Source organism: Ipomoea nil, unplaced genomic scaffold (assembly GCF_001879475.1).
Source record: "Ipomoea nil cultivar Tokyo-kokei standard unplaced genomic scaffold, Asagao_1.1 scaffold0761, whole genome shotgun sequence".
NCBI classification, from domain to species: domain Eukaryota; kingdom Viridiplantae; phylum Streptophyta; class Magnoliopsida; order Solanales; family Convolvulaceae; genus Ipomoea; species Ipomoea nil.
The window spans coordinates 353,197-375,341 of record NW_017617189.1 but is presented as its reverse complement, the minus strand read 5'-3'; the positions used below and the strand labels follow the sequence as shown (position 1 = coordinate 375,341).

General features: G+C 35.5%; 1 protein-coding gene and 1 pseudogene across 1 annotated transcript; both read right to left on the bottom strand.

Moving 5' to 3' along the window:
* Positions 1–1,211: 1,211 nt before the first annotated feature.
* LOC109176834 lies at positions 1,212–3,152 on the bottom strand (annotated as a pseudogene).
* Positions 3,083–20,675, bottom strand: LOC109176866 (pentatricopeptide repeat-containing protein At1g62260, mitochondrial-like). Its single transcript, XM_019326263.1, has 2 exons — positions 20,671–20,675; positions 3,083–3,644 (listed from the first exon to the last, which is right to left on the bottom strand). Exon 2 carries the CDS (start codon positions 3,616–3,618, stop codon positions 3,256–3,258), a length of 363 nt encoding a protein of 120 aa, XP_019181808.1. The 5' UTR covers positions 3,619–3,644; positions 20,671–20,675; the 3' UTR covers positions 3,083–3,255.
* Between the last annotated feature and the right edge of the window lie 1,470 nt (positions 20,676–22,145).

Below are 22,145 nucleotides of genomic sequence, written 5' to 3'. Positions count from 1 at the left end.
ATTTTAATAAAATCTAAATATCGCGTTTTTATTATAAATTGTAATTGGAATATTTTGGTTTTGTTGCTATAGTATCTGTTTTGTTTGAACCAAATTATAATAATAATTTGTTGGAGAATAAAAATAAATGAAATATTTATTTTAAGGGTAAATATGTCGATCAAACATTTCAAGGGGAAAAAGAGCCACTTAAATAATTGAGGGAGAAAAAGTGCTATAAGTATATAACTTAGGGGGAAAAAGTGTCATTTTCCCTTTTTAAAATTATTAATTATATATATATAACACTTACGAACTTAAAGGTTGAAGGCACAACAATGTGCTCTGGATGAAGGAACAATGTGCACTAGAAGGCCTAGAAGAAAAAAAATTAACTAACTTAAACAAAATTACAATAATGTCACCGCGTTTTTTTTATAAATTGCTTCATTCTAGACATAGATTTGATCTGAATCAATGGATGAGATTACATCCTATTTTTCACCAAATGTTTTTTTTTTTTTTTTTTTTTTTTTTTTTCACTTGATCATATATATGAACTTTTTGCCCAAACAAAGAAGAGTGTGTAGTTGTGTCCCTCACGAGTCACCACTTTCCTTTTGCACTAGGTATTTCAGGTGATTAGCAAAACAAAATCTGGCCATAAACAAAGTAACAAACTGCACCTCTTAAAATGTCTTGCATGGTAGAGTAAAAGCTGAAAACACATTACAAAATCAATAAACCATTTCATGCATGTATAAATTTTCTTTCATGTATTCATTCCAATTTTCAGAAGATGTGGAAATGCATGATGATTCGTCGATACATGGCTGCCCAGATCCTATATGTATAACAAGTAACACATGGAATGAAATTCCCATGGAGATGGATCAAGAGGAGTACCACCCAGAGTGAAGGAGACATACCTATATATGGAAGGCAAGTCATGAATCACCCCTTGAACAGCCTCTTATCAATTGAAACCTGCAAATATATAGTCTTGAAGCTTTTTCCCTATCATCAGATCAAAATAGAGGATGCAAAACAACCATAAAATTAATTCAATAGGACAGATAAAATGAAAGAGACATACGATTTTCCAGATATTTTAAATGGTAAGGAAAGCAAAAAGAGATTTTTAGCCCTACCACGTCCATGTTGAGGATATGTTCAACATAAGGGTTCAGCACCAGATTTCTTATACTCCATACAATTTCATGCAATGAATCATCTGTTCCTTCCCATTATCATGTTCAACCGTTGAATATCCTAAATGAAATAATCATGTCAGTTGTCAAAATACGAATTCAGGATACAATGGCCAAACGAAATGCTAAACAACTACTAATTAACATAACAACAAGCAAGTTACCTCCAACTATATCTAGAAAAGAAAAGTCGGGCATTCTCCCCCATCAAACTTGGAAAATTCTCAAAATTTAGAGCTTAGGGCGAAACTGTGAGATTCTCCAGCATTATCTCTTTGCCAAAAGCTGAAAACATAATATGATACAAAAATAATGTGATGTATGCCTGTGAGCCTGTCACAGAAACTAGCCAACAAAGGTTGGAACTTGGAACAAATAGAATGGAGAACATTATTTACCAAAAAATATATATTGTAACTTGAAATAAAATAATGAGATGTAACCCTAGAAATATCGGTAGTGCCTACCTTGAAGTGAATCATTGAGAGCATTATCCATGATTGTCATATTTACTGAGACACCATAGGCTTCTATTGCTATGAATGACCACTGGTTCAGGTTAAAGGAATTTAGTTGGGTTGGAGCCTTGTGAAAAGAGCAATAGGTGGGAGAACCGAGAACTCCATCCAAATGGGGATCTAACAATAGTTCAGCTCCAGAGTAGTTAGACCATAATGTGACTATCCAATGTCAGGGGGTAATGAAACCAAAAAGAAAAGCCTTCAATTGCTGACAAAATCAGCTTCACTCCCACTTAATGAAAAACAAATTCCCACACCACAACTCCTTGTGTTGACCAATCGCCATCTTCTAACATGATGGCGTAGCCAAACGTACGAACATCTCATGCCACAATCAATTATTGTAACAGGATTTTCAATTAGATAAAGTTTATTATGGATAGATAGAATTAACCATGCTGTAGGCTGGTTCTTTCTTTACACTATTTCTCTCCCTCCTCATCTTGATCTCATTGGCATTATCCAATCTTCCAGCTTCGATATACATATTGTATAGTAATATATAAGGGCCAGAGTTTTCCGGTTCAAGCTGTGCACTCTGCAAGCACTCAATAATGCTCCCTAGACAACCTTATCTGGTTGCACGGGCATACTTTTTACTATGTCCATGGCCTCTTCAATTCGTCCATGACGACCTACAATATCCACAAGAGAGGCAAAATGCTCCAGTCCTGGTTTGATACCAAATTCATCAACCATGGATTTAAAGTGGAAACGACCTTCCTCCACCTGACCTGCATGAGCATATGCAGAAAGAACTGCAATAAATGTGATATAGGCAGTTTCATTTTAAGTTCCTTCATTCTGTCAAAAAGTTCAAATGCTTCTGTAGCCAATCCATGGGATGCATACTCTCCAATCATTGCATTCCAAGAGATTAAATCTTTGCAAAATTTCATCCTGTCAAAAATGGATCTTGCTTCCATTATAGCCCCACATCTGGCATACATAGTAATAAGGGAGTTGTTTAGCAGTACATCAGGAATGACAGTCTTTGTTACCAACTGATGAATCTGCATACCAAGACACAGCTACAGTTTCTGCACAAATGCCTAGAAGCGAAGATAACGTGTGCCGATCAGGTTTTTCTCCTGCCAATTGCATATGAATAAAAAGTCTTATAGCTCCTTTGTAGTCTGCATTTCTCTCATATGCTGCTATCATGAATTCCAGGAGACACGATTCTTCTGGGGCATTCTTTGGAAAAAGTCACAAGCAAGTTCCAACTTGCCTTCCTGTACATACCCTGAGATTATCGTATTCCACGAAAATGCATCTGGATTTGGCATCATAGAAAAGAGATTTGAACCATCTTCCATATTTAATTTGAGAAATGGACATAACCACTTATCATTGTGTTCCAGGAAAAAGTGTCTTTTTCAACCGTTAGATCAAAAAGCTCCCTAGCAGAAACCATATTCCCAGCCTTTACATAACACATTATCATTGAATTCCATGATACTACATTCCTTTCAAATTTCCTACACTGTCCTGTACCCTTATCAGTAGAAAATGGAATTTGATCGAAAAGATGGCGAACATCATCAATCCTTCCTTTCACCATACCCAGCAATCAAGGTGTTAAAAGCATAAACAAGATCACTGCTTTTATTACCACTTTTCAGAAAATCAAACAGTACATTTGCAGCAATATCCAATTTGTCATTCTGGATCAACCCTAACACAAGCACACAAAGAGAAGTTGCATCTCGCTTTGGCATTCTCTTGAAAAATTCCATAGCATTCTTCACCTCACCATTCTGCAAAAGCCCAGAAATGACTGCATTCCAAGATACTACATTCTTCTCGGGTATACAATCAAAAAGTTTCAACGCTTCATCTATTTTCACAATCTTGGCATACCCACTGATCATTGTGTTCCAAGAAATGATATCTCTCATGGGCATTCGATCAAACAAATATCTTCCATATTCTATATATGCATTCCCCCTACAAGACATGTAACCAGAAATCATCAAATTCCTCGAGACAACGTCTCGCTCAGGCATTTCATCGAACAAGTCCTGAGCTTTCGCCATTTCCCGACGTTGGATGTATCCTGTGAGCATCGAATTCCACGTTACAATGTTTCTATGCCTCAACTTACCAAACAAAAATCTTGCATCTTTAAGTCGGCCGATCCGGATTAGCTCAGTGATTTTCTTGTTTGCTAGCTAGAGCTCCGGTGGATCCCGAGAAACCCTGGGCTTCAAGGTTGAGAAATAATTCACCAGTTGGCATGTTTGTTTCTTGGCAATGTATGCTCCACTTGCACGTTTATGGCAATTTGATTGCCGGTTGTGCCTTAATGCCATTAGAAGGCATCTATAACTGCTCAAATTTCTAGAGCTGACCGTCATTTTGTGAGATGCACGAAAAAATTTGTCCCGTGCGATGCACGAAAAATATGTTATAAAAATATATCCTATATGAGATTTATTCATATATAAAATTTTTGTTATTTAATAATTATTATGTATGAATTCCTATGATAAAATTATGAAGATAAATATATTTACAATTACAATAATATTTAAGGTGGGTGATTACTACAAATCTAAAACTATATATATATATATATATATATATATATATATATATATATATATTATTTAGTTATTTATAAAGAATAATGATTATTCAGGGACGGGGATACTAATAATAATAATAATAAGAAGAGTAAATACTCAAAATGGTCCCTCGACTATAGCTAAATTCACAAATTGGTCATCGACTTTCAATTTCAACCAATTAAGTCCTTAACTTTGCAATTTTAACACAATTTGGTCCTCTGTCTATTTGACCGTTTGTTGACTGTGATTTTTGAGGATATATATGTAATTTCATGGCCCATCGTCGGGTTTTTAAGGTTCGGGTTGCATTTCCAGACCGCACTGTTACATTTGAATCCACTGCCGAAAGCAATCTACCAAATCCGGTCGCCTTTCTTCATCCTCCCTTTGGATTCAATGTAGTTGAGTTCGTACCAGAGTGATTAAGACGACTTGTTTCCGAACCAGTACAACGTCATCCTGGAGGCCTCCACGTGCTCCGACGAGAGCTGAAGGTTCTTCTGGAGATCGTCGATCACGGTCAACAAATGGTCAAATAGATTGATGACCAAATCGTGTCAAAATTACAAATTTAAGGACTTAATTGGTTGAAATTAAAAGTCGAGGACAAATTTGTGAATTTAGCTATAGTCGATGGACCATTTTAGGTATTTACTCTAATAATAATAATAATAATGATTGTTTTAAAAAATAAAAAATATAATTAAGCCAATCATATTAACTACTTGGGGAATTTATTGACAAAAATAGTATTCAAATCACACAACAAATTGAAGTATGAAATTATCTCGCAATGTCCTTGTTTGGCAATCAGCAATTAGTTCTTCAATATTAGTATATATTTAATATTTTATGCCCAAATTTTTATTTGCTCTACATTATGTCCCGTATTTGGTTTCAACCATACCTATACAATTATTTTATTGACAATTATAATCAATCTTGACTATATTATCTTACATTTGTAAACTTAGAATTGCCTAATTAAATACGCAAATTTAACATTCAATTATCTATGCATCAACAATTCCAATATAATCTTGCATTGATATACTTTAAAGTACTTATTTAAAAAAAAAATATTGGGCATTATCTCAATCGCGTAATGCGTGTAAATCTCAATCGCGTAATGTGCGTAAAAAACTAGTATATTTAAATAAGAGAGGAATGGTTATATATCTAGTTTTGTTTGGGCATTTCCTCCTGCAAGAAGAAGAAGCCATCAAGGAAATTCAAAGCTGTAAAATCACCATCTTTCCTTTCTAGACCAATCACTCATTTCTTATTCCCCTCTTTCTATTCTTCTTCATTCACTTCCTATGCTTATGTATGTATGAATGTTGTGTATATGTGTACGATATATGTGTATTATGATCTTGATTGGGGTATTAGGAGGTGGAGAGGAGGGCATAGTTGAAGGAAGAGGAGGGATACATATTAGCACATACAATAAGCACTCAAACAGAAGGCAGTTAACACTGTTGCAAGAAGGCAGTTATCACTGTTGAAGAAGATCAGTTAATACAGTTAGTCAGTTAGCTTTGTATTGGTTAAGTCCTCTTTGTATATAAGCCTAAAGGCATGTAATCAGAATAGTGTGAGATAATGTTGAATTCACTTACTCTTCTTTCTTTCTTGCTTCCTTTCAATCCTTCGCATAGCTTAACATGGTATCAGAGCCCTTGAGGCTATGGCTTGGCGCACACCCGTTGTGAACATGGCAACCAGTTCAATCAACACGAACCCTGTACCTGCCCCTCCTCCAGTTCCCACCAGTTATGACCCCAAAGACATAATCGATCCTCTTCATCTCCACCCGAATGAGAGTCCTTCATTGCAGCTTGTGTCTGCGCAATTGGAAGGAAGATCCAATTACCATCCATGGGCTAGAGCCATGGAGATGGCCTTGAGATCGAAGAATAAGATGGTCTTTGTGGATGGCACCATGGCGATTCCCAACAGAACTGATCCTCGTTACTTCTATTGGGATCAATGCAACACCATGGTTTTATCTTGGATTCTAAGAGCTGTCTCACCCACTATTGGAAGAAGTGTGCTCTGGATCAACACGGCAGAAGGGATCTGGAAGGACCTGAAGAAGCGATTTAGTCAACAGGATGTCTTCCGTATCGCTGAGATACAGTTCGAAATATACCAGATCAAGCAAGGTAATTCATCCGTCAATGAATACTTTACTCAATTAAAGCTTCTTTGGGATGAATTATCTGTTCTGAGGCCAACGCCATCTTGTGAGTGTTCGCCAAGATGTCAATGCGGAAAAGCTCTGTCTGAAAAGGTTAGGGATTATCTGGAGAATGACATGCTGTCGTCCTTCCTAATTGGATTGAGTGAGAAGTTCTCCAACACCAAACACCAAATAATGCTTATGAAACCCTTGCCCGACATTGGTGAAGCTTTTGCCATGGTTTCCCAACAAGAGAGACAGACAGCTGATGATTCTAGGAGTTTGGGAGAAAATCTGATAGGAACGAGTGCCTTCCTAGTTGATAATTCCAGCAAAAGGTCTTTCCCTGCTCAAAAACAAAAACCAGTGTGCAGTTATTGTGGCTATACTGGGCACACTATCGATAAATGTTACAAGAAACATGGGTATCCACCCGGTTGGGAGCCAAGAAACAAGAATTCAGTGGCTGCTAATCAAGTTCAGACAGTGGTGCAAGATGAAGGCAGTTCCCAGAATATTCCCCAGGCTCATCAAGATGATTTTAGGAGGTTTTTAGAGTTCATGCAATATGAGAAGGCTAACACTTCCCCTCTCAGCTTCACTCCACAAGCTAATGCAATAGCTGCAAATTTTATCCCAGATAGCAGGCTGGAAGGTAAGGTTGTTAATCTTAGTTGCAATCTGACAAAACCTAATCCATTATGGATAATTGACAGTGGAGCCACACACCATATTGTGTGCAATGTGAATCTGCTACAAAACCCCAAGGAAGTTAAGGGAATTCTTGTTGATTTGCCCAATGGAAGTCAGGCACCAGTTTCCCATATTGGGACTGCTCAACTGTCTGCAGATATTATCCTGATGAATGTGCTGTGTGTACCTATCTTTAATTACAACTTGATATCATTGGGAGAGCTAACAGCTAGATCAGGCTACCACATATTATTCCACTCTAATCAGTGTGTTATACATGATCAGCACCATGGGAAGATGATTGGTATGGCTGAGTTGAAGAGAGGGCTCTACCAGCTTGTTTTTCCTGTTATAAATCCTTGTATGCCTACTGTTAATGCTTGTAGCTTCTGGCATGCTAGATTAGGGCACCCTTCTAAAAACAAAGTTAGATTGTTACATACTCTAGACAGTAACATTTGTAATGACAAGCCTAGTGCCTGTGAATTTTGTCATTTTGCAAAGCAAAGGAGACTCCCATTTCAATCCAGTTCTTCTGTTTCAGCAAATTGTTTTGATCTTGTGCATGTGGATATATGGGGACCATATCACACTCCCACTGTCTATGGTCATCAATACTTTCTAACCTTGGTAGATGATCACAGTAGGGCAACTTGGATATATCTAATAAGAAGGAAAACAGAAGTTAGGCAGATTCTACAGACATTTTATGAGCTAATCAAAAATCAGTTTGGGAGAAGCATCAAATGCATTAGGTCTGATAATGGGAAAGAGTTTGCTATGGATGATTTCTTTAAAAGTAAAGGTATTATACACCAAATGTCTTGTGTATATACCCCCCAACAAAACAGTACAGTAGAAAGGAAGCATGGACACATTCGAGCTGTGGCAAGGTCCTTAAAATTTCAAGCAAACTTACCTGAGAATCTTTGGGGAGATTGCATTCTTCATGCTGTTTATTTGATCAACAGGCTTCCATCAGCAGTCATAGGGAACAAAATACCATATCAGGTCTTGTTCAACAAAGCACCCCAATATCATCATCTTAAAGTGATGGGGTGTTTAGCTTTTGCTGCCATTCCCAGTTGCAAAAGAGACAAAATGTCCCCAAGAGCTAAGAAGTGCTTATTTTTGGGTTTTGCCATTGGAGTGAAGGGATACAAACTTCTTGATTTGCAGACAAGGGAGATATTCCTATCCAGGGATGTTTATTTCTATGAAGATATATTCCCATTTAAAGAGGTACATAAACCAGTCTCTAATGACATTATATTGCCTTCTGAGCAGACAGCTATTTTGGAAACTGATGATTCTACCTTCCCTGGTTCCTTGGATGAACATCCCTCTCAAACGCCAACTAATGAGCACCCTGGTCCCAGTGAGGAGTCCCAACCTCAGTCTCTTCCAGTAGACCATGGCCTGGCAACAATTACAGAAGCTACACACACCTCACAACCTAGAAGATCAAACAGAACAAGGGTCCTTCCTACCTACTTAAAAGACTACACCTGTCAGAATGTAGCTGTTAGCAAAACATCTCCACACCTTGTGTCCAAAGTTCTCTCCTATGATAATCTGTCCCAAAGCTTCAAGGCCTTCACTGTTAATGCCTCACAAGCCAAAGAACCAAGGAATTACAATGAAGCTATAAAAGAACAGTGCTGGAAAGAAGCCATGGAAGCTGAGATCAAGGCCCTACAAGCAAATAACACTTGGATCATCACAGACTTGCCTCCCAACAAAGAACCTATAGGCTGCAAGTGGGTATATAAAACCAAGCTCAAGGCTGATGGTACAATTGAGAGGCACAAGGCTAGATTGGTTGCAAAAGGGTACACTCAAACACCTGGTTTGGATTACTTGGACACATTCAGTCCAGTGGCCAAAATTACCACAATCAGGATGCTCTTGGCAGTTGCAGCAGTAAAAGGGTGGGCTCTTCACCAACTAGATGTCAATAATGCATTCCTACATGGGGATCTAAATGAGGATGTCTACATGAAGCTACCCCCTGGCTTTACACCTCTGAAACCTGGATAGGTATGCAAGCTAGTGAAGTCTCTCTATGGCCTGAAACAGGTAAGCAGACAGTGGAACATTAAGCTAACTCAGGAGCTTTTCCATATGGGATTCAAACAAGCTGCCTCTGATTCATCCTTGTTTATCAGAGGAAAAGAGGATGACTTTGTAGCTCTCCTCATTTATGTTGATGATGTTGTGATAGCAAGCCCAGATGTCAAGCAAGTCCAGCAGATTAAGACACACTTGGACACTGTCTTTCATATCAAAGACTTGGGGCCATTGAGGTTCTTTCTAGGGCTGGAAGTTGCAAGGAACAAGAATGGAATTTCCATGACTCAAAGGAAATACACCTTAGAACTTCTTGAAGAAACAGACTTCCTACTCTGTAAACCAGCAAAGACCCCCATGGTTACTTCTGTCAAGCTCAGCAAGAACACTGGGGAAAGACTAGCAGACTCCACTCAGTATAGAAGACTGGTAGGGAAATTACTCTACCTTACAATAACAAGGCCTGACATTTGTTATGCTACTCAACAGCTCTCCCAGTTCCTGGATTGTCCCACCAATATACACATGCAGGCAGCCCACAGAGTTCTCAGATACATCAAGACATCTCCAGGACAAGGCCTCTTCTTTTCAGCAAAAGCCACCCTGCAACTGAAGGGATTTACTGATTCTGATTAGGCCTCTTGTCCAGATACTAGAAGATCAATTACAGGCTTTTGCACTTTTTTGGGCACATCCCTGATCTCTTGGAAGTCCAAGAAACAAGTCACCATATCCAGAAGTTCATCAGAAGCTGAATACAGGGCTTTAACCACAACAGCTTGTGAAATGCAGTGGTTATCCTACCTTCTGCAAGATCTTGGGATACTTGATTCATCTCCAGCCACATTGTATTGTGATAACAGATCAGCCATTGCTATAGCTGAGAATCCAGTGTTCCATGAGAGGACAAAGCATATAGAAATCGATTGCCACTTGGTAAGGGAGAAGTTACAAAAAGGGATCTTAAAGCTCCTACATGTCTCCACAACCAACCAACTAGCTGATGTTTTTACAAAGCCACAATCTCAGACTAACTTCAACTATTTGATCTCCAAGCTGAATCTACATAACATGTATAATCCAGCTTGCGGGGGGGTGTTAGGACATACAATAAGCACTCAAACAGAAGGCAGTTAACACTGTTGCAAGAAGGCAGTTATCACTGTTGAAGAAGATCAGTTAATACAGTTAGTCAGTTAGCTTTGTATTGGTTAAGTCCTCTTTGTATATAAGCCTAAAGGCATGTAATCAGAATAGTGTGAGATAATGTTGAATTCACTTACTCTTCTTTCTTTCTTGCTTCCTTTCAATCCTTCGCATAGCTTAACAATACAAGCTAGAGGATAAAGAGCTTGAAATATAACCCATGAAATTCTAAAACCTATATTTTTATCTTGAGATTTGTGTTATTTGTTTGTGTGATGATATTGGTGAATAAATGTGATTAGAGATAACGTAAGAGGTGTATATTGAAGCTATGATAGTGTATTTGTTGATAGGTTATGATGTTTAAGAGTTTGGAATGTGTTATTGTTGAAAATGGTGGAAAACAAAGGGGAAGGAAGCTTTGGCGAGGCTACTGCTTCTGCCCTTCTAGTTGGCATGTAGGACTACCCGCAGAACTAGGTGTTCTGAGGGGTATTCCCGCACGCCCATGGTAGGGCATGGTGGCAGGGCTCAACCATGTCCAAGGCTACCGCAGGGCTTTGCGGTAGGGCTCGCAATTCTGCCGCATAGCTATGATCTGTTTAGCGGGTCTGGGTGACTCGTGCAGCTCGGGGACTTGATGTGTTCGGGCAAAAAAATTTAAATGGGATTATTTGCAAACCATTTTCAAAATAAAGCATGCCTTATTATTTTTATTACTACTGATATATGTATAAATTGCCTAAGTGATGATTATGTTATTTATGAGTCTAAATCATTTTGGAAGGAACCTCTTATGTCATATTATGCCTTGAAATGTTCAAATTGCCTAAGTGATGATTATGTTATTTATGAGTCTAAATCATTTTGGAAGGAACCTCTTATGTCATATTATGCTTTGAAATGCTCATTGTGAGTTTCTGAATCATGATGCAAGGATGTTTCATCTATTTACCCATTTATTTATACATCCCTATTTCTAGAATCCATACTAGTATACTTATAAATATCTCTTAATTTAGAAACTTACACTTGTTATAAATATTATTATTATTATGGCCATTATCACAAGACCTTTCATTTGCCTTATATTTATTCTATTATTTATGTTATAGAAAATGAAGGGTTATATGGATGTATATATATACATGTTCAAGGCATAATGAAAGGGTGAACTTGTGTTCTTGAGTTCTACATTCTTGTGTTATATTTTTCTCTCTACTCTTCCATTCCATATTGCAATATTCTTCATACATACAATTGATGCGTTACCGTACAACTATCACGCGAGAACTAACAAGTTGATAGGCCGAAATTACAACACGTTATCAGCACGAGTCTCTATTGCAATCTCCGGTGAACGGTACTATTGGTTCATTTTTCCTATGAATTTTTGTTTTTGAATCATATGCCATTGTTTATATATAAATATTATGTGTATATATGGCTATGAGTTTGGTTTGGAACCTTCAATTATTGTTTCTATGAAATGAGTGATAATTCTTCATATTTGTTAACAACTTTTGAGTTATGAACTCATCATCAAGACATGGTTAAGAATTTTGGTAAATACTTGAATTTGTAAATACATATTATTTTTATTTATTCTCTCAATTCATGTATATGAGTTAGGTTCTACATATGCCATGATGCTTTGAAATGGTAAATACATGTGGTTATATGTTAAATTGTATGTATGTACGTGCAAATGTAAATGTGTTCATCTGTATATATATATGGGTTAAATATACACGTGTTTGATATTTACCAGTGAAACAATGATTCTTGCACTATTTCCCATTATTGGAATTTACTATATTCACTTAAAATGACTTCATGCCTTAGGAAAAGATAATATTTACTATATTGATCATGTAGATTGATTATGTACTATTTCCCATTTTTGACATTTATGCTTCTTTTGAAAAATATATATAAAATGACTACATGGAGAAGTATGAATCTATATGAGAACATGTGAAATATTCCATTTTCACATTCTATTTGAAATTTGCTTACAATACATGTTTTTCACATGAATATCAACTACTGTTTCTATAAGTATAAGTTGCATCAAATGATGATCTTATGGATCATGCCTTTCATTAAAAATGTAAATTTATTGAGCTCACTTATGAATGAAGCAATTATTTAGCTTGAGCTCTTGATATTGAAATATATTCGGCATCTAAAGAATTGAGTCAAGTTTTTGTTGCTAAGTCATAGAGCACCGATGCCTAAAAGCACAAGCTGTCATTTTCATACGTCACCACTTGAACCACAACCTTAAAAAAATGAGTGTCTGATTGAAAAAGAACCCCTTGAAATAATGGAAGTCCCTGAAGGACTATTCCGACCAGAAGTCATCAAATGTTCTTCCTTAGACACATTTTGACTAGTTTAATCTCATGTTTAATTTTGAGATTATAATGTAAGTCAGTGATTAATTACAATTCAGCTATGCACAAAATAGTCTCGTAAGTGAAACTCTAAACAAGAAGTTTCAGAGAAATATTTAATTGGAAAGACATTGCCAACTTTTCATGAGAGTAATTTGTACTCCAGCAGTAGTACAAGACAACAAATTATGAGAAGCATCCTAAGCTGATTTTAGCACCCCTTGTGGCTAAGAAACATAACTAGTTGTTGATGAAGAATCAAAATGCATGTCTGGTCGATTTTTGCATAGGTGCTTGAAGCACATAATGTTACCCAGTTGAGAAACTTTATAAGGGGTTGCGGTCGAAATTATAATCGGTGTGGTATGAGTTTTGAGCTCAGAATAAGAAAGAAAGTGATCAAGATATTCAAGGACGACCAAACTCATCGAGGCAAAATCCTAGCCCGAAGCAGGTTTGCTAACAATGTGGGTTTGAAGGGCATTGATCCCTACGTGCCGCACACCAAAGCATTTGGTTGTCGAAGAATGTACCTCATCTTGATGATTTTTAGGTAATTTTCCTGAAGCAAATACTGTGATAAATGATGATAATGAAATGATGAGGTATTGATGAAGAAATGATTGGTGTCATGATAATGTTTGAGTAATTCATGAAAATATATTCATGGATAAAAAGGTTAGCTAGCTCATGCCTGAAGCATGAAGCATCCGAGAAGTTAACTTATGCCTGAAGCACTCGAAAAGTTAATTCATTGCCGCAATAACTTATTGCGTAACCGAGTAGTATATACACTCCAAATGTGTTTTTGAGTGCAAAGTTTTTTTTTTTTGGAGGCAAATTATTATGAGTGCAAAGTGACCTTACTTTGCTGATTTTTCTTGCTAATTTTACTACTTGAATTGACTATTCAAAAAGTTTACCTCTCTAAGCTTACATCTCTAAGCTTACCTCTGTAATCTTGCTTCTCGATTTACTTCTTGAAATTTTACTTTCTGGAACTTTTCCAGAGGAAGTTTACTTCTCAGATTTAATTCTCTTAGTTTGCCTGCTTATTTATATATGGAAATTTTTCTCATGCATGCAACATAACTCTCGTATGCAATTGACTGGCTGTTAATTCAAAATTGAATTATTATTTGTTCCATAAATCTTATATCAATCCCGGAAGGATTGCTATTATCAACAAATTATGATAATCATCTTTTGACTAAATTTAAGATGTCAACATGACAAATCCCTCTCCGACTATGGCTTAGTGCAATTCTGTGTTGTTTAAGGAGTGGTATACTCCTTTATAAGAATGATCTTTGACTTATGCCATACATGATATGATTGATTTAGATGTTATTGGTTTGGAAGATAGAATGGATCATATCATATCAATTTGCCTGAAGCAAACGAAGGACTAAATTATTTCATATTAGTTTGCCCGAAGCAAATGAGGGAATGAATTATATCATGTGAATTTGCACGAAGCAATTCCCAAACCAGTGAGTGAACTAATGTAAAGTTGAGGATAAGGATTTTTGGGAGATCTTGAAGATATAGTTTATTTGACAAGCTTCACAGCTTCCCTATGATTGTTGTGTACCCTTGTAATATCAATTGATATGTATGCTTTCATATCTGATTATATATTTTTTTCTTGTTGGGGACATCAGTTTTATATGCTATTGTGGTTATCACAATCTGACCTACTGCATATCATAATTATTTCCCCTAGAACCTAGTACGTGGTATAAAACAAAACATTTCCCATCTGCGTTTTATTCACAGTGTGCAGTCTTTTTCCTATATCACCACCATAGCGTACCTTTGTGGGCATGTATATGTTGATTATAAACCTCCGTCTGTTATTTAAATTCTTAGAGCCCATGATAAGGGATCAATATATAATTAGGTACGCTGACTGCACACTTTATGAAGATCATTTCACGGCATTAGGGGGAGATAAGATCTCAAATTTTATAGAATGCCGAGAAATTCTATGAATGATTGATCTTCAATATTTAAATCCACGTACTAGGTAGACTGAACTAGAAGTTCAGAAGAAGTAAACTGAACTAGAAGTTCAGTAGATAATTAATCGGCCAATATATATACTCATGAGTGACTAGGTCCTATATATTTTCCCCAACGTGGACCATATATATCTACCAATGCTCCTTGACGCCAGAAGCGTGGAGACATGTTGGTATAATCCGCGAAAAGCTAAATCTAGTATAAAATGGTGTCATTCTTGAAATCGCTTAAAGAAGTATGTCCTGCAGATATTCGTCGAGAAGACATTCGTCTGGAAGGCGAAAAACCCAGTAAAATTATAGGTGCACCCAAAATCATAATACTGGGATGCGGAACGACCAGATAAAAATACCTTTGGGAAATGGCTAGAGTCTGCTTGAATTAGAAATTGTCATTATTTTATATATATGGGAGAAATTTATGAAAAATGTTATAGTTGTCGACAACACAATTGCCTTATAAATTGCTCTTAGTATATGAGAATCTCGATCCAGAGCTAGGCACCAGTAGTACCTTGATTTTTTTTACGTATAAAGGAGCAATTAAGGCATGTACAGCTCAGCTCGCTAAAACTGTATTCTCTTTATAACACGTACACCATTTAATGTTAACCATGTAGGTTACAAATGGGTGTTTGTACGAAAGAGAAATACAAACAATATGGTGGTATGATATAAAGCGAGACTGGTAGCTTAAGGGTTTACGCAAAGACCCTGAATTGATTTTGATCAAATATTCTCTCCCACAACATATGGCATTACATTTCGCAAATTAACATTATTGGCAGTGAATTATGAATTTAGATATGCAGTTGATGAACGTCATGACCGTAATTTACTGGTCATTAGACGCTAATATTTATTTGTAAATCCCCGATGGATTCAACACTTTTGGAATGTGGAAAGTGAAAATCTCAACGTGTATCATTAAACTACTAAAGTGTTTGTATGACTTGAATATTATTGACTGAGTGTTTTCCTCCCGAAGAAGGAATGTATAAATAATATGTACCATTATGTGTTCGTTAAAGAATTGCTAATGGAGTTATTTATTTATCATCTCAGTCGATATTGATGGTTTAAATATCATTGAAACACATAGAGAGCTTGGTGATATTAGCTCATGCCGAAAGATGGAGTTTTAAAATAAAAGACTTAGAAATCCAAGTATTGTCTCGACCTGAAGATCGAGCTTCTCCTTGAAGAAGTTTTATACACCAGTTAGCCTACTTAAAAAAATATCTTGAAGATGTTTTATATAGACAAGTATTATTTACTTATCACACAAACGGTTGTCCAATAATCTCTTGAAGTAGATAAATGACCATTTAGACTCGAAGGTTATAATGAGGATATTTAGGGACCGGAAGTCCATTACTTCATTGCTATTGGAGCACTATTATTGAACTAGAAGTTCCATAATCGCATCAGGCCTGATATTGAATTTGCGATGAAATTGCTAGCAAGATTTAGTGCTTCTCCCTACAATGAAAATTGGAATGGTATTTAACATATCCTCCAACACCTTCGAGGTACAAAGATTTTGACGTTTATGTGAGAAACCAATATGTGGTTTTGATGGGCAACTTGGGCATTAGCTCTTTTATTTTATCCCTATGATGCCAAGTTCAGAACTGGTTATGTTATATTTTTACCCCCAATGTCCCATATGAGGACAAATAAGATTGTGTTGCACAAGCAAGTAATAGTTTTGTTAAGGGGAACCTTACAAAACATGTTGCACCTAAATCCTTCTACACACATGAACTCTAGAAGAGTTGTAAAATTCTTATTGAGAATGTTTTCCCCACTGAACAATCTTGCAGATATGTTCACTAAGTCTCTGCCTACATCCACTTTTGAGTAATATGTTCATAAAATTGGGATGCGTGGGCTTAGAAGATTGTTATCTTCAGGGGGAGCGACAACGCCTAGCTGTGCTAGAATGGACAATCTAGAGGACTTTTGATATCCTGAATATTATGCTACGAAAGCATATGGTTGTACTCTTTTTCCCTTAGCTAAGTTTTTCCCACAGGGTTTTCTTAAGCTAAGGTTTTTAATGAGGCAACCGATGTTGGTGCACTTGAGTGGATAGTCCTGAAGACTCTTGAAATCTTGAAGATTATGCCCAGAAGGCTTATGTTTGTACTCTTTTCCTTGGCTAAGTTTTTTTCCCACTGGGTTTTCTTAGGCTAAGGTTTTTAATGAGGCAACCGGTGCAACACATGGATCAACATACTTCGTGTACTCTTTTCCTCGTCTAGGTTTTTCCCACTGGGTTTTTCTAGCGAGGTTTTTAACGAGGCATGAGTATAGTTTGATAATGGCCAAGGGGGAGTGTTATAAATATTATTATTATTATGGCCATTATCACAAGACCTTTCATTTGCCTTATATTTATTCCATTATTTATGTTATAGAAAATGAAGGGTTATATGGATGTATATATATACATGTTCAAGGCATAATGAAAGGGTGAACTTGTGTTCTTGAGTTCTACATTCTTGTGTTATATTTTTCTCTCTACTCTTCCATTCCATATTGCAATATTCTTCATACATACAATCGATGCGTTACCGTACAACTATCACGCGAGAACTAACAAGTTGATAGGCCGAAATTACAACAACACTTATATATAATTATTCCCCTTTTTAATTATATATAAGGTATTGTATATGTATATGTTTACCCATCCTTTATCAAATAAAACTTATACTTCCATCACCTATCCCTTTCCCTATTTTCGAACGCTATATCTATATCCTATTTCCAAAATGAGCATCAAATATGTAATTTGTTTTAGAAAGAACGGTCTTAGAATGCTATACTACTTATATTTTCAAATGTGTGAGGAAAAGTATATTTTGGTGGTCCTGTTGGAACTATTGTTCCCTCGGAAGGAAATGATGAATGATATGATGAAAGTGAGTCCGGTCGTAAAATCCTGGACAGTAATTGATGAAGTAGCTTGGTAAAAAAATCCTGGGCTACTAGGGCTTCGATACTACTCGTTGGGCTTGGAATCCCAGTTAGGGGGCTGCACACTGAAGGTACGGTCCTGATTCCAAAATGAATGTTTTTTGTGGGCGAGATGATATTATGCCGGTCATGTACTACCGTGCCCGGATAGGTTCATTCACGTATGGTGAAATTCCTGCCTCCCCACCATTATGATGATTCAGATGATATTGATGATACAGTTATGATCCATGAGATTTATGATACAGATGTGAGAATGATTATGTTACCTCCAGTATTATTATTATAAAGCAAATGATACATTTCTCGAGGGTGAGTGTATCTATTAAATATAAATATATATGTATAAACATATATCTTTTAAGATCACTTTACTTTGATACTTCCTTACTTATGAATTCCTATTCCGTTTACTCTATTCTTTACTCACTTCTATTGGTGTGGAGTATGAACACTTAAAGGATGTCTGTTAACTGTGTAAGCATGTAGGTGAGTTTACTCTATTCACATCTATATGTCTATTTAGTTGGTATGTACATACATACATACATACATACATACATACATATACATATATATATATATATATATATATATATATATATATATATATACTTGTGTTATCCTCTATGATCCTACGTGTAAAGTTATGTGTAAATGTCAAAACTACTTATTTTCCAAACCTATATTTACTTTACAGGGTTGAGTGGTTTATACTTAGCATTTTATGCTAACCGGGTTCCTTTTGTATGCTTTTACTTAACCCATTTCAGGACTTGATGATTGAATGCTGAGCGCGCGTAGAAGTAGATAAAAATCATTCTAGTATTTTTGCTTCTAACTCCTAGTGTTCAGCTACCATTAGCTTATGTCTGGCTTGGTGATTAGACTATGGACTTATTGTAATATACTTTATGTTTTTGGTTAGTGCTTATACACTTAGGCTTGTGAGCCTTGTTATGCTAGCTGTTGAGTTGTGACTCAAGCTGTTTGGGTCTGTGAACCCTATCCTTTTATTTGGGAGATTTATCTTTTGTATCTTAGCCGGGTAGCCATCTGAGTATGGATAGCTATAGTGGTAGCATCCACAGATACTTAGTGGATGATGATCCCATTAATTCTAGCTATATCCTTACCCATGTTTCTACCTTTAAGTTATGAATTTATCTAGGCTCGTATGTTGTATTTTGGGTGTGTTACAAGTTGGTATCAGAGCTCTAGGTTGACATCCTAGGGAAGTGAAAAAGTGACTATAGGAGCCAAGGAAAGATGGTCTATAAGAGGAGTACTTAAGCTTGGAACTTTAAGCTAAAATCCTTTACGTGTTGTTTGGTCACGGAATAAATTTGAAGGGAATAGGAATGTTATTCCATAAGGAATGGAATAGGTAAGGAATAGAATATGAATTGTATTCTATTGTTTGGTTGGCTAAAGGAATAGAATTTAGGAATTGTATTCCAACATTTGGTTGGTTAAAGAATAGAAAAGGAATATATGTTTAAAAGACATAAATGCCCTTGTACAAAATATATTATTATTATTATTATTATTATTATTATTATTATTATTATTATAATTATTATTATTAGGCATCAATTAATCATCATTCCATAATCAACTACTAATTAATATATCATCATCATATCAGGTCAACTTGCTGCTAATAACATATCACCATTATTCCTTATCAACAATATTAAAACAATGATCTGTAAATTATGAAACAAAATATTCAAATAAATTACAAAATTTTGTAAAGAACATTTAATAATACGCAGAAGAAGAATAACATAAGTTATTTTTAAAAAAATACTCAAAACAATCTAATGATAGTAGCAATGTTCATAAAATATAAATATGAAGAATGATTAATTGCTAGCAAGGAATCTTCTTATCCACTGTAGTCTTCGATCAGGATCAAGACTGAGAAAAAAAAAACTACTTTATTAGTATGATCAGTGAACTTAAACGAAACGAGGTCCATTTCATCATAAGTCAAATCATCAACATCTTTTAATGCACGCTCAAGCTTCTGAAACATATCCATATCATGATCATAATGAAGACCATCGGACAAGTTCTTACCAACCTCTGACATTGTATTGCTTATTAGCTTCGTAGCATTAAGCATATTCTCAGCACATATCTCAATAGCTTCATCATACAAAGGTGTAGCTTATTTGTGACTCTATAATAAACATATAAAATAAATTATTAGTACGTATACATTAATAAAAATAAATGAAAGTAAAAAAAATGGTAAATACTTACAATTAAGTATGATTCCCAAATTGCATCTTCAGCATAAACCATGTTCTTTTGCTCATTCCAACCGAACCCACTAGTGTCTTTATCTTGCACCATATCATGAATAATGTCCCATTCTTTTTTCAATGTTTTAATTCTACTCTCGATATGTAGCTTAGCTTTAATAGTACAATTTGGTATTTGTTCCAAAATCATTCTTTCAAGTTCTAATAAATAACCTGTCTTAAACCGTGTATCGGAATTATATTTCGCTGCATTATGCATTTCGGTCAAACATGACACTAATATAATGTCTTCTTCGGGTGTCCACTTTCTTTTTGTTTGCTTAACACTTTGAGAGCCAATGTTTGCAGATGTAGGGGGAGAATTCATTCTTAACTACAAATAAATTGAAATAATAACTTATTCATCAAACTTAAACACATTACATTGTTCATACGCCATATTACCCAAAAATAAAAAAATAAAAAAAAAATCAAACATCAATGAACATGTCATTAATTTCCAGATGTTATCCATTCATTCAACATGTCATTTGCTAATTATGTCCTCCAATTATTCCAAACTTCTGAAGTCTCTATTTGTGTAATATCATCATCTTCATGTATTCTGTTACCTTGTACCAATTCATCTTCCATAGGATCAACATTCTTCTCATTTCTAATAAATTTATGCAGCAAACAACATGCAAGTATAATTCTTTTATGTATTCTAACAAGATAAAATGATGGGCTTCTAAGTATAGACCATCTCATTTTCAATAACCCAAAACACCGTTCTATGACATTGCGAGCAGCTGCATGTTTCATATTAAAGAACTCTTGAGGAGTTTTCGGTTGATGACCTTGATACTATTTATTTAAGTGGTACCTTTGACCTCTAAATGGTGCCAAAAATCCCTCACTTATTAGCATATCCTCCGTCAACTAAATAGTAACAACCTAGAAACATAATTTTATAGTTTAATAAGAATGCATATTATATTACATTATATTTGAAATTGAATATTGTAATACTTACCATTATGGACCTTAAGTGGATGCCTTCTAGATAATGCATCCAGAAGAACTCTACTGTCTGCTACATATCCTTCCCATCCCGGAAAAACATACACAAATTGCATATTAGGTGTACATACACCCAATACATTTGTTGCAATTTCACCCTTGCAAGATCGGTATCTAGGTTTATCTTCTGATGGCACTTGTATTCTAATGAATGTTCCATCTAAAGCGCCTAGACAATTCTAGAAATAATATCAAATATTATTAAATACACATTCACATTGTAATTATATGTTTAACTCAAGTGTAGGGGATATGTTTAAGTACCTTAAACCATTTCCATCTATGATCTGTAGAGGTAGCTGGAACTAGTTCAGGATCTTTGAATAAATGATTTCGGAGTTCCAAAATAGCATTTAATACTATATTAAAATATCGACTAATAGTCTCCCCCGACCTTTGAAAATTGTTTTGAATGATCCTATTTTTTACATGATGAGCAATAATATGAAAAAATATTGCTACTTGCTCATCAACAAGCATATTTCTTGTTGGCCTTAACCCTCCTATAGTTTGTAACATTGCACACAACTTTACAAAAGCATGTCGATTCATCCTAAGTTGAGATATACATTTTTATCACACGAATACACCATTCGTAACATAAACTCTCGAGACCCTAAAGTATTAATAATATAAGATTTCACTCGTTTTTTATTAGAACACAAAATAGTCAAGGTAGACATCATTATTATAAATAATAAACTCATAGAAGCACACATATCCAACCACACACGCAACACAACTACATATCTTTTCTTTCTTTCAGTACGAGTTATTAAAGCAATCGAGCCATAACTGCAAATTAAATTTAAAACTTACAATACTCAACACTATAACAATAACTCATACATAATGTATCAAAAACACATATATTCAAATACAGATTATAATAAACAAATATAAAACAGCAATACATAGAAATTACAAAAGTATAGAAAATAAAACATACAATTAATATATATACTACTTTGTACATGTCTATATACTGCTGAGTGCAGCAGATTGTGTGTGTGTGTGTGTGTGT

Coding starts and splice junctions, on each gene's coding strand:
- LOC109176866 (XM_019326263.1), bottom strand. CDS start 3,618: ATGCCCATGAGAGATATCATTTCTTGGAACACAATGATCAGTGGGTAT.